The 24,729-nt window shown below is 52.3% G+C and overlaps 1 protein-coding gene across 2 annotated transcripts in view; it reads right to left on the bottom strand.

Moving 5' to 3' along the window:
- Positions 1-24,729, bottom strand: part of HisT (Histamine transporter) — an 89,012-nt gene that overhangs the window by 18,606 nt on the left and 45,677 nt on the right. For both annotated transcript variants that reach the window (XM_089543354.1, XM_089543353.1), the window contains exon 3: positions 1,571-1,779. In XM_089543354.1, coding sequence (XP_089399480.1) covers positions 1,571-1,779 — 209 coding nt within the window. The remainder of the gene's footprint in view (positions 1-1,570; positions 1,780-24,729) is intronic.

Below are 24,729 nucleotides of genomic sequence, written 5' to 3'. Positions count from 1 at the left end.
CGTGCATGATGCAAAACCGTAATTGTCTACGTCGAGATCGGCGAACCGAAGCCCAAAACACCGAGTTTTTGCTGAAGGGCAGCAGTAGCGCCATCTGTCTTCTGCAGTGGAAAGCGTCACAAGGCACCAAGGCGAGCGTTGCAAGGAGCGCGGGGGCCTTTTCGTCTGCTTCAACTGAAGCGCTTCGAACATTTTCGGCCAACTGAGCGGAAAAAATGCCAGAAACAACTATTTTAACTAGGCTGTGCCATTAAAAGAATATTGTTTGACGTCTTCATTTTTTTCTTCCAATGACTTTATCCAATTCAGCTCATATCGTCTGCTTTCGTGGCTCTCCTAAAGAGTTGGAGGACGACGTCGTGAAGTCCTGAGCTGTGTTTTTATTGTTTAATTTCGTTGTGGAAGACAGATGGCGCTACTGCCGCTCTTCAGCAAAAACTCGGTGTTTTGGGCTTCGGTTCGCCGATCTCGATGCAGACGATTACGCTTTTGCATCATGCACGGCTCAACTAAGCGAGTACCGTTGTAAAACTTGCTACGATACAAAAGTTAGGGACAAAAGTTTAGGGGAATCCCCCAAAGTGACCAACACTGTTCCCACTTCGAGTTATTGATCAATTCGCTCTCGCCCTACCATAAGCTTGCCGTCCTGGTTAGCTCAATTGGTAGAGCGACTGCTCCGGTGAAGCGGTGGTCCCGGGTTCAAACCCCAGACCAGGACGAATTTTTCTTTAACTACGAAGTTTCCGAGAAAGCTGTATAGCTTTCCTTTGTAGCCGTATGGCTGCGCTTGTGTGGATGCCAATGAGTAATTACTCCCTTGATACAAAAGTTAGCATAATATGCAAGCTCTGTGTGCAGTTTCACCGCAAACGAGCCAGCGGTTGAGGTAAGAAAAATTTTGAAAGTCTTTACAATAAAAACGCACAATACTGTATATAGTTTGGCTATCACAAACTAATCACAATATAGTCAATCTATTTGGCAAAACATCCTAGTTGTTACAAAATTCAAGACAGGTGTTACGAAAGGCTATGGTGTTCATTCAAGTTTACATGTATATTCTCATGATTTAAGTCTATACCCTCAGTAGTGCGATAAGGAATCGATGAAGCTAGCGGGCAATGGCACGATGCAGCACAATCAAATGATTTATGCCAAATACTTCTTTTAACAGAGAAGCCACACAGTGGGCAATATATATGAACTCTCATCATCAAATGAAATGCGGAAAAGACACTTGCAACGAGAACAACAAAATGAGAAGACCTTAGCTGAGATTGTATACTAGCACACTTGATATGCACTTTTATGTTACGAAGGCTTCTACTTGGAACTGTTACATGATATATCCTGTATTTCTTCTCCAGCAAGTATTATTTTTGCATTTTTGTCTTCGCGTGAGTTATCCTGTCCACATTACACTTGATGCTATCAGTATAGCACACGGGCCCGGCCGGTTCTGTTATTTAGTGTGTATGGGTAATTTCAATAGAGGTGGTTCAACTGGCTGGATGCTCAAAACGTTCAACATTCAATTCATGATGAAGTGATTTATTAATGAACCTACCTCCACAAGGTTGCTGATGATGGAGTACTCGATCCACTGGAAAGCGTTCGTCATGGAGTAAAGGCAGAACAGCGCCAGCTGGACAAACCGCCAGGGGTAGAGGTGCGTCAGGGCGTCGCCCATGTCCGAGGAGGCCGCGCCGCTGCTGCCAGCCGCCAACGGCGACAGGGGCGAAGACGCGGCCGAATCGCCGCCAGCGTCGTTTCTAACTGCGGAAGCGCGAAGCACCAGGGGGTTAGGGCGCCCCATCAAGCGCGACGGAGCGGACAGCTATACGAGCCCAAGCAGATTCCCTGCGGGCAGTTCTCCTAATTACCGTAGTGCAACCAGGTAACTTTTATCTGTAACCCCTGGAACGTGCGTCAGAAGCCAGTGAGGCACAAAACGCCGCTGCAAGTCCGCTTGAAAAACACTTCGAGAACGGCGACTTGCCTTCGAGATTTTCCGCCGGTGGCTTTTGGGTTACTCGGGTCCTGGCATGTGGAAGGATTACAGACGGATAACACACGCAGCAGCGAACAGGAATGGGAAACAACAGGCGAAATAAGAACGTGGGACGTTTTTAGACCCGAGTATCAATAACAGAGTCGGCTGCGAACCCGGCAATGCAGACTGATCGAGGCATGATCCACCGACTCGCTGAGGGCGCACAAAATTTCAGTTTCAGTACCGAGCTCCTACACTGCCTCGGAAGTTCCACCGCGGCGCCTGCTTTTTCCTAAGGATACCAGTGCATGCATGTATCTCCCAAAGTCCGAAACGGCGCGCAATCGGTTGCGCTCCAATGCGTCTTCCTGGGAACACGCTGGCTGATAAACTTCGGCGCCCGACGGCGCGCTCGAAGCGAGGCGACCCGTTGTTACTGATGGCTCCTCGCACCGTGTGCACAAGGACTCGGTTGCTGCCGCGACGACAGCCAGCCCGTGGCGTCGGCGAACACTGACCGGGCGCCTGGCACGCGTCGGCTGTTTCCGCACGGCTATCCGCGCACAGGCGGTCCACACCCGTATCGTCCGCACGGATAGCGCGCCCTGATACCGCGGCGTCAGCGGCGTCTTGTGCACTGGTGCGTGCCATTAGCGGTTGTAGTCTAATTAGTGGCATAATGCGTAACAGGTATGAGTGCGCGTCATCGAAGTTAATGCAACTCTAGCTAAAAGAAAGCGTTAGTGACGCTGAAGAGCAAAAAGCAGTATGCTGGTGGTTTGGTGGAAGATGACCGTTTTACCTAAGACTGTCAGCAATTTTTAAAAACAGGCTTTTTGAGTTAGAAGAACGCTTTTTTGAGCGTAGCATCTGACAGCGGTGCAGTGCATCAGAATAGAGCTCAGACGTAACTGGCAGAATGGTTAACTAATATTGAATTTTTAACTTTTTAATAATTGCTGATAGCCTCCTTAAAGAGGCTTATAGCCCACCGTAAATAATATCCATATCAGTTTTTTACACTTTCGAAAATTCCATTCTCGTCGCTGCTGCAGCGCAAGCAGTGTTGTGTCCGCACACAGCCGAAACCGAAACCGCGCTACTAGAAAGAGCGTCTGTTGGTCACGCCTACTAGTGCATTTCACACATCGGCGCGCCTATCACGTCACGTTTAGGGTGCCTCGATGCGCGCGCGGGAGGAGCGCGCGCATCGAGGCACCCTAGTCACGTTCTCTCTGCCGGCTCGTCGCTCCCAGTCCGGCGCAGCCAAATGAGCACGTGACACCCTCACTGCCGTGCGACGAGCGCTGGTAGACGAGGCAAGCGCTCTTGCTGGTCGCATAGTTTCGGTTTCGGCCATGCCCGGCCCCATTGCTTGCGCTGCAACGGCTACAAGAATGGCATTCTCGAAAATATAAATACTAAAATGGGTGTTAGTTACGGTCAGCTACAATTATCTCAATAAAAAGGAGCCTAACAGCAACACTTAACAATTACCTATTCAATATTAGTTCACCAGCTGCAAGTTAGCTCGTTTTAGTTTGGTCTCCTCGATTTGGCTGCACTTTCTGCACCAGTTCAGGCGGTGCTGCACTCGCGTCCTCGATTTGCCAGTGCAGCTAACGCCACCTGCACTTGGGCACTCGATTTGACGTAGTGCTGCACGAGTTCTCCCGAGTTCTGCTGCACTTTTGCACTAGCCTTTCGGCGAGTTCTCTTCTCGTGCAAGTAGTGCAAGGTGCTTGGCGCGCTCCGTAGCAGACGGCTCCGTGGCCATGCCGGCGTTGAGACCATGGTTGAGACGGCTGCATACCCGTGCTAGACTCGGAATCTGCACCGTGCCCTCACTAAACAGCTGAAATGACAGTGCGCGCACGTGCGTGTGTGTATGCGCGCGCGTGTGTGCGTGTCCGTGCGTAAGGGACTGGCTGGCATGGCGCAGTGCGTATGCGTTCTCATCTTTCTGCCCAGCCTCGCATATTGCTTTACACCATCTCTATTTTGTGTGTAAATATTATTATTACTCGCTACACGATGGAGCATTTGCATTTGAGGCAGATGGTGAGATGTTTTTTTAATACGTGGATGATCGCAACGTATTTGTACTGACTCCTCCGCTTGCAGCAGCGATCGACTGGCCGACTGGCATTGAGGTCGCCGTCAGCCCACACCTTCGCCTGACAGTTAGTCTCCGATAGTCGCTCCGCCGTCACCGGCCGCCGACAGTGAACGCGAGTTGTTGAGTTCAGATATAGTCCTAGTTATCAGGCAACTCTTTCCTTCTGTAATGCGGCAGTCACTTTCCGATAGAACGACAACAGCCCGGATCACGTGTATGAACTCTCAAAGGTCGTCTCGAGCGCAAGTCTGAGTAACCTCTCGAATTCAAAGTTTGTTGCCTCTTCAAGTACCCGTTGAATCGGTGACGATCGACCGGCCTGCGCAACTTTGCACAATGCAACGGAAAGGACGGTGTCAAATTCTTCACCACTTTTGGAATTAACAAATTTTTGAGCCACTCCACGAGATGCGCCACTTTGAAGAAATGCGCAGTGTTCAATAGAGCTAGCACAATCCCCCGCATATGTCAAACCACGCGACAAACACCGACACACGGCCGCAGCAGACGAACGTTTCTGCACTTTCGCACTCGATTTGGCCGCTGCACCGACAGCACTAGTGTCAGGCTGCACTCGCGCCGCAAGAACTGGCACTGCACTGGCACGGCACTTTTGTGAACTAGTGCAGAAAGTGCAGCCAAATCGAGGAGACCTGTTGTATTCTGATGCACTACACTGCTGCCAATACTATGCCGAAAAAAGCGCTCTCACTCAAAAAGACAGTTTTTAAAAATTGCTGACAGCGTTAGGCGAAACTTCCTGTGTATACGTTCCCTCACTTTACAGAAGACACAGCGCACGCGCGAATTATTCCGTCTAAATCCGTCTTATCCTAACTGTCCCTTCCCTTACGCTAGCCTGAAACACTTGTCTTTTCCTTTGTACCGTCGCCAATCAGTCCCCCCATTATCTTGACCCTCCCCGTTTCTCCTGGCGTTCCTGACTAGAGCCCTCCACACTGGAGGATCGACTGGCCCTGGTACGACAAGCTGCCGACCTCCTTGGCGCTTAAAATTGCAGCCACATAAAGTTTATTACTACGAATAAGAAAACACGGGTCAAAATTGGTAAATTGGTTTTTGAGGAAAGGAAATGGCGCAGTATCTGTCTCACATATCTCGGCGGACACCTGAACCGCGCCGTAAGGGAAGGGAGGAAGGTGGGAGTGAAAGAAGAACTAGAGGCGCCGTAGTGGAGGTCTCCGGAATAATTTAGACCACCTGGGGATCTTTAACGTGCACTGACATCGCACAGCACACGGGCGCCTCTTGCGTTTCGCCTCCATCGAAACGCGGCCGCCGTGGTCGGGTTCGAACCCGGGTACTCCGGCTCGGTAGACGAGCGCCTTACCACTGAGCCACCGCGGAGGGTGAAAAACACGGGTCTCCTATTTCAAAATGAGGAAACTAAACGAAACGCGCGCAACGCGCCCTTCGCTGTCCGACGCCTTTCTTTATGGAACACTGGCCAAAAATAAACAAGTAAATGGTGGCGCTGCAAGCAGCCGTCTCGAACAGACGCACGTTCGCATCGCTCCGACTTTTTGAAGCTTTTTGGCCCGGACGTTTTTGGGCTAGGCTCCCAAAAATGAATGGGCCACCCCCATCGTGTTCCTCGTCACCTGTGGACGACGGTTTCAACGCTTCCGCGTCAACGACTACCCCAGGAAACCATCCGGATGCATCGGATACGCCTACCGCCGAAGCCGCCAACATGGCTTCGCAGCAGCCTCGGCAAGACGCCGCGGTAACATCGTTTTGCAGCGGCACAGATAACGCGGCCCAACCTGACGCCGTGCTCGGCGCCGACGAAAGCATGGCAGATGACGAAGCCATTCAAGTGGTTGCGACGATACCTGTCTCCAACCCATTCTCTGTTCTTTCCACGGAAAACAAGCCGGGAAGCGCCCCTTCCGAGGTAGGATCTTGCACTTTTCCGTTTTCGAAATTTGCCAAGCAACCTAGGATGTGGTCAGGCACCTCGCAGATGGCTCAAGAAAGCACTCGCTTTGAGAACAAACGACACGGCGCAAAACATGCCCACTCGCAGATAGCTATAAATGCTCGCTTCACGGATGCGCATTATCGATCGCTAGGCTGTGCCTCAGCGTCCATAGTCACCCCTATGGGCAGAATCGATCACTTGGCTGATAATGAACATACTGAAGAAGATGATTGGCAGCCTGTTAGGCGAAAGAACTAGGCCACAGCCGCCGATCCAATCAGTGTTAAATACACTGTCATAATTAAGCTAACCTCACCTGGACAACTAGGGACACTCCCCGCACACTGGCTGCACGAAGCTGTTGCTAATGAGCTTCGGAAAATTCATTTTCACTCTGGCTTTCAAGTACGGCCTCTTGAACGAAGCAATCAGTTTGCTGTCGACATATCGCATATGCATGCCAGAGACCATCTGATTGGACTGCAGTCTCTCCTAATTTCTGGAAAGGAGACACCTATCCAAGCTTATGAAACCATACGCCCCGGCCAGATCCGCGGGGTCATTTATCGTGCCAACGGGTTAACAAGCGAACAGCTCATGGCAAACCTCACGTGCTACTCGTGCAGGATAATAACCGCCAGGCCTATGGGCAAGAACGGAGCAGCTCTAATCACGTTTGAGGGCTCCAGACTTCCCCGAAAAATTCATCTGTACAGCATACTCCTTCCGGTGACACCTTATCAACCGAAGTCTATCATATGTGAGACCTGTCACAAAATCGGACACACGGCAATTTCGTGTCCACTAGTCGACCAACGTCGATGCTCGTACTGCGGTCGCCTTGCACATGGAAACCTCGAGGTTTGTCCGACGGAACCACTATGCCGCAATTGCAGAGGTCCCCACGTAGCCACGGACCCAAAGTGCCCTGCTCGGCGGCAGGCCACAAAAACCTTGAGGAATGGCGTTTTCCGTCGTATCCGAGTATCGCGACGAAAAGAACGCAAACAACAAGCCGAGATTCTACGTGGTAACCAAACGGTGTCGACGACGGTGCCCAAGAGCCCTGTCAGTACACAGCAATCAGCCTCGGAGTCAATTGTGCTTGTTAATCAGGACTTCCCTCCACTACAAAGTCAGCCGAAGCAGAAGACACGAGACAGCGAACATAAATCTAAACGGCAAGGCGCGCACAAGCCCTCCACACAATCTGAGAGCAATAGTGAAAGGAATGCCACCTCATCTCTAGCCGCAGTTTTTGAGCATACCGCGACGGCACCAAAGCAAGCGCGCATTCATCGGGTTTACGCTGAAACACTCCGTGATACGCAACGCGGCGCGCAAACGAATCTTGCAAAAGATAGTTCGCGTACGCTACACTTAGATGAAAACCAGCTCACGCGCATTATCGAACTGGTCACTGCCGAGGTGATCAAGCGTATGCCACCACTCTTGGGAATGTCACAGGTTTCTCCGAATCAAGAGCCCGAAATTGGACACACATCATCTTCACTTCCGCGTACCTTTCAGTTTAATAATGGCAGGAATTAGCGCGAAACCACATGCCATTTTTGCTTCGGACTCTCCTATATGGTTCTTGCAATGGAACTGCCGGGGAATCCGTCGCAAACAAGCGGAACTTCAGAGGAGACTGTCCATCACGCCAACGCCTCCTCTAGCTGTCCTGCTTCAGGAGACTGGCATTAATAAGCCCAATCTAATAGGGTACAAACCTTACTGCACCCCTTCCATAGAGCACCGGCGTCCCGGGCCAGGATCGCGATCTGCGCCTCCAATAGCCAATGGGCAGGCATGCGTTCTTGTTCTGTCGCGCACGGCCCACACTGAACTAGATACTTCCGCGTGGTGCACGCAGACGCAGGAGGTAGCGGGAGTACGCCTTAGCTTAGATGGCGACCAACAAGCCTTAGTTTTTTCAATCTATGCGCGATCATTCGGTACTACGACATATCGAGTAGATATGTCTTTTGTAGAACACTTCTTAAGGATATATCCCCTGGATCGCGTTGTAGTTGGGGGTGATTTTAACGCCATGCACAGCAGCTGGGGATATCATCACTCAGATGCTAGGGGAAGGGACCTTTGGCAGCAAATTGTCAGAGCGAAACTGACCATAGCCAACGACCTCACGCTACCTACTCGCCTTGGCCAGCACAAAGGTCAGCAAGACACTTCCCCAGACTTGACACTAGTGTCTCATCCCAGTGAGATCCTATGGTCGAGGGCTGATGATGTCATTGGCAGTGATCATTATCCCGTGGTGGTCTCATGGGCTCCTCGAGGCCGAAAGTCATTACAGCGGCAACAACGCCGTCGAATAGAGGAGCACGTCTCATGGGACGATTTTCGTAGAATGCTCGGTACGGTGAACGCTCCAACAGGGTTAGACGAGCTCATTAGTCAGATCAGCGATGCCAAGAAGAAAGCTACAACGAAGCTTTCAGTCAAGTTTGATGCCCCAAAGCCAGATTCCCACCTTTTGAATCTGTGGAATCGTAGGCTTCGGGCTCTCAAGGCGTATCGCCGATCAGGCCGGACACCCCATCGGAGGCGTGCTCTCACTCGCATCAGTCAAGAAGTTGAGAAGTATACTCTGCAGCTCGCTCTCCAAGACTGGCAGCTGCTGTGCCACTCACTCAATGGAGCAGCTAACTTATCGAAGGCCTGGCATATATTTCGAGCTATCCTTGGACGCAAGAAGCCTATTTCCCCTGCCCAATGCATGGCCTTGAAATTGAATGTCTCCCCGGCGAAGTTAGCTATGCAAGCAGGGAAGGTATTTTTTCCCCAACCTGAAAATGCAGATGTCTTGCCTGCGGACCCCGTATCAGGTACATCAAACAATTACGACGTTCCCTTCACATTAGACGAACTGGAGGCAGCTCTGTATGACTCCAATCACAATAGCGCCCCAGGGCCGGATGATATACGCTACTCAACACTTCTGAACCTTCCCAAGTCACATAAAGTTGCCCTCTTGAAAGAGATGAACAAGTACTGGGCCAACGGCGATCTTCCTCTTGCCTGGAAGAAGTCAGTGGTAATACCAATTCCAAAACCTGGCAAGCCAAGTCGAACATTACAAGACCTCAGGCCAATATCGCTGACGTCCAACCTTTGTAAGGTCATGGAACGTATGGCTCTAAGAAGACTTGAATGGTACTTAGACAAGTACAACGTCCTGTCTCCTGTGCAAGTAGGTTTTCGTCGAGGGCTCTGTGCCCAAGACATTCTCAGAAGGCTTTATAACGACGTTCTCGCATACCCTAGCAGCGCACAGCTCCGAGTGGTTGTTGGGATAGACGTCAAAAAGGCGTTTGATTCCGTGCCCCACTCGACCATACTTCGCCGGCTACAGGAAGTGGGTATAGGCGGCAACCTCTACCGCTTCGTGAAAGCCTTTCTTGCAGAAAGAACTTTCTCAGTAATGGTTGGAGATACTCAGGGTGAATGGCAACATAACCAAACAGGTGTCCCCCAAGGCGCTGTCATATCACCGGCTCTTTTTAACATTGCTATGTCAGGTCTCCCGCCAATGCTGTCGTCGATACCCGGTCTTAATTTTGCCGTGTATGCGGACGATATAACGTTGTGGACTAATTCAGGGTCCCCTGCAGAGCAAGAACTAGCCCTACAAACAGGCCTTAATGCCGTCCATGAATACATCAAGAAGTGTGGAATGAAAACCTCTCCCGAAAAAACCGAGTATGTAGTTGTCTTAAATGGTTCGCGGGTACGAGCCGAGGCCGAACGCAAACTTATCTCTCTTCATTTAGGGCACTCAGTAATCTGCCGGAAACAAACAATCCGTATACTCGGCATGCTTATTGACGAGGATGGAGGAGCCAAAAGCTGGCTTCATAACACGATGCATAGCTGTCATCAGGCTTTACACCTTATGCGCCGCGTCTCTGCGCGTGGATGGGGAATCAAGGAGGTGGGGCTCCGTCAGATTACCTTGGCACTCATAACATCAAAAATCCTGTACGCATATTCGTACATGCGCCTTAACGCAACCCAACGCCTTCAGCTTGAGCGAATCAATCGCAAGGCGATGCGCCTGGTTACTGGTCTGCCGCAGTACTGCCCAGTAGTGAACCTACACGCATGCAGCAAAATCAATGCCCTACAGGATCTGGCAGAGCAGCAATCGCTAGCCCAGCGAGTCCGTCTCTCCACAACGGCGGCTGGCCGACAGATCCTGCGGGCATTAGGCTACAACGTTGACAACTTAGAGCCACTTTCATCCGCTGCCCCACCATGGGAATTGATCGACTTAGTAGATGGTATGCCATTACCAAAGAATATGAGTTCGGCTAATCCTCAAAGGCGCAAAGCTGCCGCCAAACGGCACGAGAAGACATCATACAAGTTAGCCCAGGAAGGAGCCATCCAACTATACACAGACGCCGCTCAGTTTCAACATTGCGCCGCTATAGCTTGTCACGATTCTGTGTCAGATACCTCTGTAGTTCAACGGCTTTCCGAGGAACACACCGTCACCAATCTCGAACTCATGGCCATACGACTTGCCATTACTCGAATAGTAGAAAGACAAGATCCGGCTCCTTTCACCTACCATGTTTACACAGATTCACAAGCAGCGTACACCGCCTGCCGCGCAGGGGGAGCTGACTATGCCGTTCTCAACACTATTCGAACCGAAGCCCGTCGCCTGCGAGAGGAGGGCTACACTGTCATTATCAAATGGATTCCTGCACACGAAGGAGTCACTGGAAACGAAAAGGCACACCAGGCAGCGCGCGCAGCAGCTCTTTCCGCACCTTTGCCTGGATCCACATTCGTTTCCGCTTCTTGGCCCCCTGATGACGTTGCGCACCCGTCGTCGCCCCATATGGATAGGGCGGAGACATGGCATCGCGCAAAACGCTATCGTCGCAGCATACTCCAGCACTTGGCCAACCCTGAGCAACTATATCGCCGTCCACATAGCGCATTAAGGAGAGTGGAGGCAGTGCTCCTTCGCCGAGCCCAGACTGGCCAGCTTCTATCACCAGCGAAGTTGCACCTCATAAACCCGCGCTCATACCCGACTCCTCAGTGCCCGACGTGCCCTGCCAGAGGCACGGCCGAACATCTCCTGTGGAGCTGCCCTACCTTTGACGCAGTACGGGAAAGAGCACTCAAGTCCCTGGGCGGGCTTCGACCTGGAACCCTGCAGGAATGGGTCGATCCGCCATCGCACATCGGGCCATCAGACGCACTCCGGCTCTGGCGAACTTTTCTTTCCTACTTCAAGGAAGATGAAGGGCCAGGCCATCACTTCGCGGAGCCGACCTCGGGACGACACTACCTCGAGGAAGAAGCGGACACCGGTCCCCAACCCGCACTCCGACCTTCACCCCCACCCTTAACCACTACCCCACCCCAACCTCCATGAGGCACCTTAGTTCTGCCGCAAGGTATCGGCCTACTAAATGCAGAAATAAAGACGTTAAAAAAAAACAAACAAGTAAATAAACAAGCAGGGCAGTCGCGACGGCGCAAATCCCTGTCCTTTATCCTTCCCCTCTCCTTCCCTCTCCACTACTGTTGACCGATTTTCAGGCGCCAGCTTAGCACTGTAGTCGGATACAAGTCAAGAAGCGACTTTTCCCGATCAAAGGACCCTCCCCCCCTTCCAGCCAATGGCGTCGGCCGATTCTCATGACCCTGATAGCTTGAGTAGCGGGACGACGCAGGGAGGGGACTATCCCCAACAATGCAGAGGGGACTACATACCTTTCTGCTACTCGCTGCATTGTCACGCTATCAGGTTCATGAGCATCGACCGAAGCCATTTGCTGAAAGGAGGTCCTTTGACGGCGAAAAGCAGTTTTTTTTTTCTTGACTTGTATCCGACTATAGGCGGGGAGGCCAGTTCTTTGTCCTATGCATCCGAACCCTAGCTCTCCCATGACACGCGTGCGGAGCACGGTCGACACAGCCAGGTCTCTACAACTTCGCAGCACGCGACTGATTGTTTCAGCAGTAATAAATCCTTGACGGCAGTCGCAGTGAATCGTATTGTTCTTTGGGAAGGGGGACGGTGGTGGCACAAGTCAACACCAGAAGTATATATATAGTTCCTTTATTAGTAGACATCCGCTGTCTGTAAATTTGTTTCCGCGATTTCGCCATCCCCGTATTAACTCCAATTATCGCAGCCTTCAGCCAGCCTCGGCCAGCTTATCACAACAAATTTCATGATTTTACCCGGCTGCCGCAACAGGCAAAATCCGCCTAACTCGACCGTTCGCAGAATAGGCGCCTGCCCGCTCACTTCACGACGGCTGTCGACAATCCTTTCGGACCTTCCAACCGGAAAAAATGAACGCATTCCTTTTGTAGAGAAAGCTACATTGGCCACGAACTTGCGATTTCGCTTTGGCGGTGCTCCGAGGAGCACCGCAAAGGCTCAAAGGTCGGTCTCTGTACCTCCGAGGAGGTACAGAGACCGACCTTGAGCCTTTGCGCAGCTGGCAGACGGTGCTAGGCGGCGCTGGCATCGACGCAATCTAGACGGCGCTACGGCGCGCGCTCGCCGCGCCATCTGGCATGACGTCACACCAGCGCGCCTCGCCGCGGAGCCGCCACCGCCGTTTGGTATGACGTCACACCGCTTGCCTCATCGTTGCGCTCGCCTCCGCTCGCTTCGCCAGCTGTGTCGCATGCCTGATAACATGTCGGATTAAAACAACATAGCTAGACTCAAAAGAAAACATTCGACAGAAGTCTGTCTGGTTGGGAAATTTAATGTTAGGAGAAGGTAAGTGACGCCAACCAAGTAAAATACAGGAAAAACACGACGTTTCGGGACCGGCTCGGCCCCTTCTTCACGGTGTGACTACGGGCGAGCGCAGCTTGGCTTTTTAAGCCCCTGTGTGGAGGACCTGCGGGTCAATGGCCGCAGCCCATGGACGTAGGATGAGGGGAGAGTCCCCAGGGAACGATTAACATTCTCTCGTGTTTGCTGTATGTGCCACGACTCGAGTAGAAGCCTCCTGCGTGGGTTAGCTTCCGTTTCCAATACAATGGTGCTGTCGAAGTCAATTGGGTGGTCACACCCTTCACAGTGTTCGGCCACGGCGCTGCGTTGACGATTCATGTGACGGACGTCCGCTTTGTGTTGGTTCATCCTTTCCGCGAAGTTCTTCGTTTCCCCTATGTACGACGCCGGGCAGACGGAACACGGAATTTTGTACACGACGCCCTGGGCCTTTTCTCTGGGCTGCCGGTTTTTTGGGCGGGGGAGAAGGCGACCGATAGTGCTGGTCGGTTTGTGCGTTGTCAGCACCCCTTCTTTTCCGAGAATGCGACCGAGCGTCTCGCTCACGCCTCTCACGTAGGGGATGCAAACACGTTTCCGCTTCTGGCATGCGTCTGAGGAAATAATAGACCGGATTTTGTTTTGCCTTTCTTGCTTCCTGATAATGCGCCGGATGAATGAGCTTGGGTAGCCGTTCTTTTGGAGGTCAGAAATGACTCGGTTCTTCTCCTTCCTTTTATCTTCACTTGAGGAACATATGGAGTCGGCTCTCTTCAGTAATGACGTCACGACAGATGCTTTGTGCGGGATGGGATGGTTCGAATCGAAATGTAGGTACCGTCCTGTGTGGGTTGGCTTCCTGTGCACCGAGGACTGCAGGCCTTTGTCGTGCCTTGTAAGTAGGACATCCAGAAAAGGCAGGCTGCCCTGCTGTTCATGTTCAACAGTAAATTGTATGGCCGGTTCAACTGAATTTAGATGACTCTGGAGGTTTTCTATCTCTGAGGTTTTCACCACACAAAAGCAGTCGTCTACATAACGGAGGAATAACTTTGGCTTGGGATTAAAGGAGGAGAGGGCCCGGCTTTCGACGTCTTCCATGGTTAGGTTAGCCACTGTGACTGAAATTGATGCCCCCATAGCAGTTCCGGTTGTTTGCTTGAAAAATTCTCCGTTGTAGGTGAAAAAGGTACTGCGCAGACAGAGGTCGAGAAGGCGACATACCTCATCGACGTTGAGTGGAGTTCTCTCGTGCAGCGTTTGGTCGTTTTCGAGTGCGCGGCGAGCGACGGACACAGCAAGGGGAACCGGTACGCAGGTAAATAGCGACACCACGTCAAATGAGACTAGGCTTTCGTCTTCCTCCACGGTAAGGTTCGAGACAAGTTGGACGAAATGCCGCGAATTCTGTACATGCGTGGGTGTTCTGCCGGCGAGCGGCGCCAGTACCTTGTGCAGGTAGTCAGAGAGACGTCGCAGAGGAGACAGGGTGAAGTCTACAATTGGCCGAAGGGGGACGCCAGGTTTGTGAGTTTTAGGTAGCCCGTAAAAACCTGGAGCTGAGCCGTTTCTGGAGATGAGGCGGAGGTAAAGCCATTTGAAATCAGGATGCCGCTTGAACATCTCTGCCAGGGTTTTGTTGAGTGTTGCCTGAGTGTTTGAAGTCGGATCCTTGCGAACCTTCTCATACGCCCCACTGCTCAAAAGGGCTGACGCCTTCTCCTCGTAGTCGCGTCGGTCCATCACCACTGTAGAGTTGCCCTTGTCTGCCGGGAGTATGACGATGTCGGTGTCGTCCCTGAGACCGCGTAGGGCTTTTCGTTCCAGTTGAGACAGATTGCTCGGAAATTTGGGGGGTACCTTGGCGATGACACCAATCGCTTTCAGGCGGACCTCTTCCCTGACGTGCGGCTCCAGGTGCTGGACCGCATCTTCAACAGCCGCGACTAGTTTTGGGAGGGCGGGACCAGATGATATGTTGAATCCATGTCCTTTTGCGAGAACAGAGGATTCGGGCGGTGTTAAGCGACGGGAGGAGAGGTTCTTTACAAAGCCAGAGTTATGGGGGTCAGGCTGTTTCTTCTGCCGCTGCTGTAGGGCAAACAACTTCTTGTTTTGACACTCACGATGTTTGTTGGCTGCAGTGGAGGCCGCTTCCATGGCAAAGGCGTCCACCCGCGGGAAGAGCTCAGGCATCCTGTGTTCTAGTTGGCGGCGCGCGAAGAACCGGTCCAGCTCCTTTTTGCGGAGAACGGAATGGCACTCGTGTATCCGCGCACTTAATAACTGTTGCTCCGTTTTGGACACCAGCCGTAGGCCTTCTGCGGTGGTTACAGGGCGCTTTAGGCGAAGGCTCACGGGTATCACATCCTTTTCCTTGCAGGTCTTGTTGAAGTTTAGATGTGTCCGGAAGACAGCAATACTCTTGGTGATGTTGACGTATCGCTTCACTAGCTGCATGGTCTCGATGCCGAAGTCTTGGCGTATAGACTCAAAAGAAAACATTCGACAGAAGTCTGTCTGGTTGGGAAATTTAATGTTAGGAGAAGGTAAGTGACGCCAACCAAGTAAAATACAGGAAAAACACGACGTTTCGGGACCGGCTCGGCCCCTTCTTCACGGTGTGACTACGGGCGAGCGCAGCTTGGCTTTTTAAGCCCCTGTGTGGAGGACCTGCGGGTCAATGGCCGCAGCCCATGGACGTAGGATGAGGGGAGAGTCCCCAGGGAACGATTAACATTCTCTCGTGTTTGCTGTATGTGCCACGACTCGAGTAGAAGCCTCCTGCGTGGGTTAGCTTCCGTTTCCAATACAATGGTGCTGTCGAAGTCAATTGGGTGGTCACACCCTTCACAGTGTTCGGCCACGGCGCTGCGTTGACGATTCATGTGACGGACGTCCGCTTTGTGTTGGTTCATCCTTTCCGCGAAGTTCTTCGTTTCCCCTATGTACGACGCCGGGCAGACGGAACACGGAATTTTGTACACGACGCCCTGGGCCTTTTCTCTGGGCTGCCGGTTTTTTGGGCGGGGGAGAAGGCGACCGATAGTGCTGGTCGGTTTGTGCGTTGTCAGCACCCCTTCTTTTCCGAGAATGCGACCGAGCGTCTCGCTCACGCCTCTCACGTAGGGGATGCAAACACGTTTCCGCTTCTGGCATGCGTCTGAGGAAATAATAGACCGGATTTTGTTTTGCCTTTCTTGCTTCCTGATAATGCGCCGGATGAATGAGCTTGGGTAGCCGTTCTTTTGGAGGTCAGAAATGACTCGGTTCTTCTCCTTCCTTTTATCTTCACTTGAGGAACATATGGAGTCGGCTCTCTTCAGTAATGACGTCACGACAGATGCTTTGTGCGGGATGGGATGGTTCGAATCGAAATGTAGGTACCGTCCTGTGTGGGTTGGCTTCCTGTGCACCGAGGACTGCAGGCCTTTGTCGTGCCTTGTAAGTAGGACATCCAGAAAAGGCAGGCTGCCCTGCTGTTCATGTTCAACAGTAAATTGTATGGCCGGTTCAACTGAATTTAGATGACTCTGGAGGTTTTCTATCTCTGAGGTTTTCACCACACAAAAGCAGTCGTCTACATAACGGAGGAATAACTTTGGCTTGGGATTAAAGGAGGAGAGGGCCCGGCTTTCGACGTCTTCCATGGTTAGGTTAGCCACTGTGACTGAAATTGATGCCCCCATAGCAGTTCCGGTTGTTTGCTTGAAAAATTCTCCGTTGTAGGTGAAAAAGGTACTGCGCAGACAGAGGTCGAGAAGGCGACATACCTCATCGACGTTGAGTGGAGTTCTCTCGTGCAGCGTTTGGTCGTTTTCGAGTGCGCGGCGAGCGACGGACACAGCAAGGGGAACCGGTACGCAGGTAAATAGCGACACCACGTCAAATGAGACTAGGCTTTCGTCTTCCTCCACGGTAAGGTTCGAGACAAGTTGGACGAAATGCCGCGAATTCTGTACATGCGTGGGTGTTCTGCCGGCGAGCGGCGCCAGTACCTTGTGCAGGTAGTCAGAGAGACGTCGCAGAGGAGACAGGGTGAAGTCTACAATTGGCCGAAGGGGGACGCCAGGTTTGTGAGTTTTAGGTAGCCCGTAAAAACCTGGAGCTGAGCCGTTTCTGGAGATGAGGCGGAGGTAAAGCCATTTGAAATCAGGATGCCGCTTGAACATCTCTGCCAGGGTTTTGTTGAGTGTTGCCTGAGTGTTTGAAGTCGGATCCTTGCGAACCTTCTCATACGCCCCACTGCTCAAAAGGGCTGACGCCTTCTCCTCGTAGTCGCGTCGGTCCATCACCACTGTAGAGTTGCCCTTGTCTGCCGGGAGTATGACGATGTCGGTGTCGTCCCTGAGACCGCGTAGGGCTTTTCGTTCCAGTTGAGACAGATTGCTCGGAAATTTGGGGGGTACCTTGGCGATGACACCAATCGCTTTCAGGCGGACCTCTTCCCTGACGTGCGGCTCCAGGTGCTGGACCGCATCTTCAACAGCCGCGACTAGTTTTGGGAGGGCGGGACCAGATGATATGTTGAATCCATGTCCTTTTGCGAGAACAGAGGATTCGGGCGGTGTTAAGCGACGGGAGGAGAGGTTCTTTACAAAGCCAGAGTTATGGGGGTCAGGCTGTTTCTTCTGCCGCTGCTGTAGGGCAAACAACTTCTTGTTTTGACACTCACGATGTTTGTTGGCTGCAGTGGAGGCCGCTTCCATGGCAAAGGCGTCCACCCGCGGGAAGAGCTCAGGCATCCTGTGTTCTAGTTGGCGGCGCGCGAAGAACCGGTCCAGCTCCTTTTTGCGGAGAACGGAATGGCACTCGTGTATCCGCGCACTTAATAACTGTTGCTCCGTTTTGGACACCAGCCGTAGGCCTTCTGCGGTGGTTACAGGGCGCTTTAGGCGAAGGCTCACGGGTATCACATCCTTTTCCTTGCAGGTCTTGTTGAAGTTTAGATGTGTCCGGAAGACAGCAATACTCTTGGTGATGTTGACGTATCGCTTCACTAGCTGCATGGTCTCGATGCCGAAGTCTTGGCGTATAGACTCAAAAGAAAACATTCGACAGAAGTCTGTCTGGTTGGGAAATTTAATGTTAGGAGAAGGTAAGTGACGCCAACCAAGTAAAATACAGGAAAAACACGACGTTTCGGGACCGGCTCGGCCCCTTCTTCACGGTGTGACTACGGGCGAGCGCAGCTTGGCTTTTTAAGCCCCTGTGTGGAGGACCTGCGGGTCAATGGCCGCAGCCCATGGACGTAGGATGAGGGGAGAGTCCCCAGGGAACGATTAACATTCTCTCGTGTTTGCTGTATGTGCCACGACTCGAGTAGAAGCCTCCTGCGTGGGTTAGCTTCCGTTTCCAATACAATGGTGCTGTCGAAGTCAATTGGGTGGTCACACCCTTCACAGTGTTCGGCCACGGCGCTGCGTTGACGATTCATGTGACGGACGTCCGCTTTGTGTTGGTTCATCCTTTCCGCGAAGTTCTTCGTTTCCCCTATGTACGACGCCGGGCAGACGGAACACGGAATTTTGTACACGACGCCCTGGGCCTTTTCTCTGGGCTGCCGGTTTTTTGGGCGGGGGAGAAGGCGACCGATAGTGCTGGTCGGTTTGTGCGTTGTCAGCACCCCTTCTTTTCCGAGAATGCGACCGAGCGTCTCGCTCACGCCTCTCACGTAGGGGATGCAAACACGTTTCCGCTTCTGGCATGCGTCTGAGGAAATAATAGACCGGATTTTGTTTTGCCTTTCTTGCTTCCTGATAATGCGCCGGATGAATGAGCTTGGGTAGCCGTTCTTTTGGAGGTCAGAAATGACTCGGTTCTTCTCCTTCCTTTTATCTTCACTTGAGGAACATATGGAGTCGGCTCTCTTCAGTAATGACGTCACGACAGATGCTTTGTGCGGGATGGGATGGTTCGAATCGAAATGTAGGTACCGTCCTGTGTGGGTTGGCTTCCTGTGCACCGAGGACTGCAGGCCTTTGTCGTGCCTTGTAAGTAGGACATCCAGAAAAGGCAGGCTGCCCTGCTGTTCATGTTCAACAGTAAATTGTATGGCCGGTTCAACTGAATTTAGATGACTCTGGAGGTTTTCTATCTCTGAGGTTTTCACCACACAAAAGCAGTCGTCTACATAACGGAGGAATAACTTTGGCTTGGGATTAAAGGAGGAGAGGGCCCGGCTTTCGACGTCTTCCATGGTTAGGTTAGCCACTGTGACTGAAATTGATGCCCCCATAGCAGTTCCGGTTGTTTGCTTGAAAAATTCTCCGTTGTAGGTGAAAAAGGTACTGCGCAGACAGAGGTCGAGAAGGCGACATACCTCATCGACGTTGAGTGGAGTTCTCTCGTGCAGCGTTTGGTCGTTTTCGAGTGCGCGGCGAGCGACGGACACAGCAAGGGGAACCGGTACGCAGGTAAATAGCGACACCACGTCAAATGAGACTAGGCTTTCGTCTTCCTCCACGGTAAGGTTCGAGACAAGTTGGACGAAATGCCGCGAATTCTGTACATAATTCGCGGCATTTCGTCCAACTTGTCTCGAACCTTACCGTGGAGGAAGACGAAAGCCTAGTCTCATTTGACGTGGTGTCGCTATTTACCTGCGTACCGGTTCCCCTTGCTGTGTCCGTCGCTCGCCGCGCACTCGAAAACGACCAAACGCTGCACGAGAGAACTCCACTCAACGTCGATGAGGTATGTCGCCTTCTCGACCTCTGTCTGCGCAGTACCTTTTTCACCTACAACGGAGAATTTTTCAAGCAAACAACCGGAACTGCTATGGGGGCATCAATTTCAGTCACAGTGGCTAACCTAACCATGGAAGACGTCGAAAGCCGGGCCCTCTCCTCCTTTAATCCCAAGCCAAAGTTATTCCTCCGTTATGTAGACGACTGCTTTTGTGTGGTGAAAACCTCAGAGATAGAAAACCTCCAGAGTCATCTAAATTCAGTTGAACCGGCCATACAATTTACTGTTGAACATGAACAGCAGGGCAGCCTGCCTTTTCTGGATGTCCTACTTACAAGGCACGACAAAGGCCTGCAGTCCTCGGTGCACAGGAAGCCAACCCACACAGGACGGTACCTACATTTCGATTCGAACCATCCCATCCCGCACAAAGCATCTGTCGTGACGTCATTACTGAAGAGAGCCGACTCCATATGTTCCTCAAGTGAAGATAAAAGGAAGGAGAAGAACCGAGTCATTTCTGACCTCCAAAAGAACGGCTACCCAAGCTCATTCATCCGGCGCATTATCAGGAAGCAAGAAAGGCAAAACAAAATCCGGTCTATTATTTCCTCAGACGCATGCCAGAAGCGGAAACGTGTTTGCATCCCCTACGTGAGAGGCGTGAGCGAGACGCTCGGTCGCATTCTCGGAAAAGAAGGGGTGCTGACAACGCACAAACCGACCAGCCCTATCGGTCGCCTTCTCCCCCGCCCAAAAAACCGGCAGCCCAGAGAAAAGGCCCAGGGCGTCGTGTACAAAATTCCGTGTTCCGTCTGCCCGGCGTCGTACATAGGGGAAACGAAGAACTTCGCGGAAAGGATGAACCAACACAAAGCGGACGTCCGTCACATGAATCGTCAACGCAGCGCCGTGGCCGAACACTGTGAAGGGTGTGACCACCCAATTGACTTCGACAGCACCATTGTATTGGAAACGGAAGCTAACCCACGCAGGAGGCTTCTACTCGAGTCGTGGCACATACAGCAAACACGAGAGAATGTTAATCGTTCCCTGGGGACTCTCCCCTCATCCTACGTCCATGGGCTGCGGCCATTGACCCGCAGGTCCTCCACACAGGGGCTTAAAAAGCCAAGCTGCGCTCGCCCGTAGTCACACCGTGAAGAAGGGGCCGAGCCGGTCCCGAAACGTCGTGTTTTTCCTGTATTTTACTTGGTTGGCGTCACTTACCTTCTCCTAACATTAAATTTCCCAACCAGACAGACTTCTGTCGAATGTTTTCTTTTGAGTCTATACGCCAAGACTTCGGCATCGAGACCATGCAGCTAGTGAAGCGATACGTCAACATCACCAAGAGTATTGCTGTCTTCCGGACACATCTAAACTTCAACAAGACCTGCAAGGAAAAGGATGTGATACCCGTGAGCCTTCGCCTAAAGCGCCCTGTAACCACCGCAGAAGGCCTACGGCTGGTGTCCAAAACGGAGCAACAGTTATTAAGTGCGCGGATACACGAGTGCCATTCCGTTCTCCGCAAAAAGGAGCTGGACCGGTTCTTCGCGCGCCGCCAACTAGAACACAGGATGCCTGAGCTCTTCCCGCGGGTGGACGCCTTTGCCATGGAAGCGGCCTCCACTGCAGCCAACAAACATCGTGAGTGTCAAAACAAGAAGTTGTTTGCCCTACAGCAGCGGCAGAAGAAACAGCCTGACCCCCATAACTCTGGCTTTGTAAAGAACCTCTCCTCCCGTCGCTTAACACCGCCCGAATCCTCTGTTCTCGCAAAAGGACATGGATTCAACATATCATCTGGTCCCGCCCTCCCAAAACTAGTCGCGGCTGTTGAAGATGCGGTCCAGCACCTGGAGCCGCACGTCAGGGAAGAGGTCCGCCTGAAAGCGATTGGTGTCATCGCCAAGGTACCCCCCAAATTTCCGAGCAATCTGTCTCAACTGGAACGAAAAGCCCTACGCGGTCTCAGGGACGACACCGACATCGTCATACTCCCGGCAGACAAGGGCAACTCTACAGTGGTGATGGACCGACGCGACTACGAGGAGAAGGCGTCAGCCCTTTTGAGCAGTGGGGCGTATGAGAAGGTTCGCAAGGATCCGACTTCAAACACTCAGGCAACACTCAACAAAACCCTGGCAGAGATGTTCAAGCGGCATCCTGATTTCAAATGGCTTTACCTCCGCCTCATCTCCAGAAACGGCTCAGCTCCAGGTTTTTACGGGCTACCTAAAACTCACAAACCTGGCGTCCCCCTTCGGCCAATTGTAGACTTCACCCTGTCTCCTCTGCGACGTCTCTCTGACTACCTGCACAAGGTACTGGCGCCGCTCGCCGGCAGAACACCCACGCATGTACAGAATTCGCGGCATTTCGTCCAACTTGTCTCGAACCTTACCGTGGAGGAAGACGAAAGCCTAGTCTCATTTGACGTGGTGTCGCTATTTACCTGCGTACCGGTTCCCCTTGCTGTGTCCGTCGCTCGCCGCGCACTCGAAAACGACCAAACGCTGCACGAGAGAACTCCACTCAACGTCGATGAGGTATGTCGCCTTCTCGACCTCTGTCTGCGCAGTACCTTTTTCACCTACAACGGAGAATTTTTCAAGCAAACAACCGGAACTGCTATGGGGGCATCAATTTCAGTCACAGTGGCTAACCTAACCATGGAAGACGTCGAAAGCCGGGCCCTCTCCTCCTTTAATCCCAAGCCAAAGTTATTCCTCCGTTATGTAGACGACTGCTTTTGTGTGGTGAAAACCTCAGAGATAGAAAACCTCCAGAGTCATCTAAATTCAGTTGAACCGGCCATACAATTTACTGTTGAACATGAACAGCAGGGCAGCCTGCCTTTTCTGGATGTCCTACTTACAAGGCACGACAAAGGCCTGCAGTCCTCGGTGCACAGGAAGCCAACCCACACAGGACGGTACCTACATTTCGATTCGAACCATCCCATCCCGCACAAAGCATCTGTCGTGACGTCATTACTGAAGAGAGCCGACTCCATATGTTCCTCAAGTGAAGATAAAAGGAAGGAGAAGAACCGAGTCATTTCTGACCTCCAAAAGAACGGCTACCCAAGCTCATTCATCCGGCGCATTATCAGGAAGCAAGAAAGGCAAAACAAAATCCGGTCTATTATTTCCTCAGACGCATGCCAGAAGCGGAAACGTGTTTGCATCCCCTACGTGAGAGGCGTGAGCGAGACGCTCGGTCGCATTCTCGGAAAAGAAGGGGTGCTGACAACGCACAAACCGACCAGCACTATCGGTCGCCTTCTCCCCCGCCCAAAAAACCGGCAGCCCAGAGAAAAGGCCCAGGGCGTCGTGTACAAAATTCCGTGTTCCGTCTGCCCGGCGTCGTACATAGGGGAAACGAAGAACTTCGCGGAAAGGATGAACCAACACAAAGCGGACGTCCGTCACATGAATCGTCAACGCAGCGCCGTGGCCGAACACTGTGAAGGGTGTGACCACCCAATTGACTTCGACAGCACCATTGTATTGGAAACGGAAGCTAACCCACGCAGGAGGCTTCTACTCGAGTCGTGGCACATACAGCAAACACGAGAGAATGTTAATCGTTCCCTGGGGACTCTCCCCTCATCCTACGTCCATGGGCTGCGGCCATTGACCCGCAGGTCCTCCACACAGGGGCTTAAAAAGCCAAGCTGCGCTCGCCCGTAGTCACACCGTGAAGAAGGGGCCGAGCCGGTCCCGAAACGTCGTGTTTTTCCTGTATTTTACTTGGTTGGCGTCACTTACCTTCTCCTAACATTAAATTTCCCAACCAGACAGACTTCTGTCGAATGTTTTCTTTTGAGTCTATACGCCAAGACTTCGGCATCGAGACCATGCAGCTAGTGAAGCGATACGTCAACATCACCAAGAGTATTGCTGTCTTCCGGACACATCTAAACTTCAACAAGACCTGCAAGGAAAAGGATGTGATACCCGTGAGCCTTCGCCTAAAGCGCCCTGTAACCACCGCAGAAGGCCTACGGCTGGTGTCCAAAACGGAGCAACAGTTATTAAGTGCGCGGATACACGAGTGCCATTCCGTTCTCCGCAAAAAGGAGCTGGACCGGTTCTTCGCGCGCCGCCAACTAGAACACAGGATGCCTGAGCTCTTCCCGCGGGTGGACGCCTTTGCCATGGAAGCGGCCTCCACTGCAGCCAACAAACATCGTGAGTGTCAAAACAAGAAGTTGTTTGCCCTACAGCAGCGGCAGAAGAAACAGCCTGACCCCCATAACTCTGGCTTTGTAAAGAACCTCTCCTCCCGTCGCTTAACACCGCCCGAATCCTCTGTTCTCGCAAAAGGACATGGATTCAACATATCATCTGGTCCCGCCCTCCCAAAACTAGTCGCGGCTGTTGAAGATGCGGTCCAGCACCTGGAGCCGCACGTCAGGGAAGAGGTCCGCCTGAAAGCGATTGGTGTCATCGCCAAGGTACCCCCCAAATTTCCGAGCAATCTGTCTCAACTGGAACGAAAAGCCCTACGCGGTCTCAGGGACGACACCGACATCGTCATACTCCCGGCAGACAAGGGCAACTCTACAGTGGTGATGGACCGACGCGACTACGAGGAGAAGGCGTCAGCCCTTTTGAGCAGTGGGGCGTATGAGAAGGTTCGCAAGGATCCGACTTCAAACACTCAGGCAACACTCAACAAAACCCTGGCAGAGATGTTCAAGCGGCATCCTGATTTCAAATGGCTTTACCTCCGCCTCATCTCCAGAAACGGCTCAGCTCCAGGTTTTTACGGGCTACCTAAAACTCACAAACCTGGCGTCCCCCTTCGGCCAATTGTAGACTTCACCCTGTCTCCTCTGCGACGTCTCTCTGACTACCTGCACAAGGTACTGGCGCCGCTCGCCGGCAGAACACCCACGCATGTACAGAATTCGCGGCATTTCGTCCAACTTGTCTCGAACCTTACCGTGGAGGAAGACGAAAGCCTAGTCTCATTTGACGTGGTGTCGCTATTTACCTGCGTACCGGTTCCCCTTGCTGTGTCCGTCGCTCGCCGCGCACTCGAAAACGACCAAACGCTGCACGAGAGAACTCCACTCAACGTCGATGAGGTATGTCGCCTTCTCGACCTCTGTCTGCGCAGTACCTTTTTCACCTACAACGGAGAATTTTTCAAGCAAACAACCGGAACTGCTA

The sequence above is a fragment of the Amblyomma mixtum genome, chromosome 5 (assembly GCF_055824585.1).
Source record: "Amblyomma mixtum isolate Tamu chromosome 5, ASM5582458v1, whole genome shotgun sequence".
Taxonomy (NCBI): domain Eukaryota; kingdom Metazoa; phylum Arthropoda; class Arachnida; order Ixodida; family Ixodidae; genus Amblyomma; species Amblyomma mixtum.
Note: the sequence above shows the minus strand (reverse complement) of the source record. Positions and strands in the feature narration are given on the sequence as shown.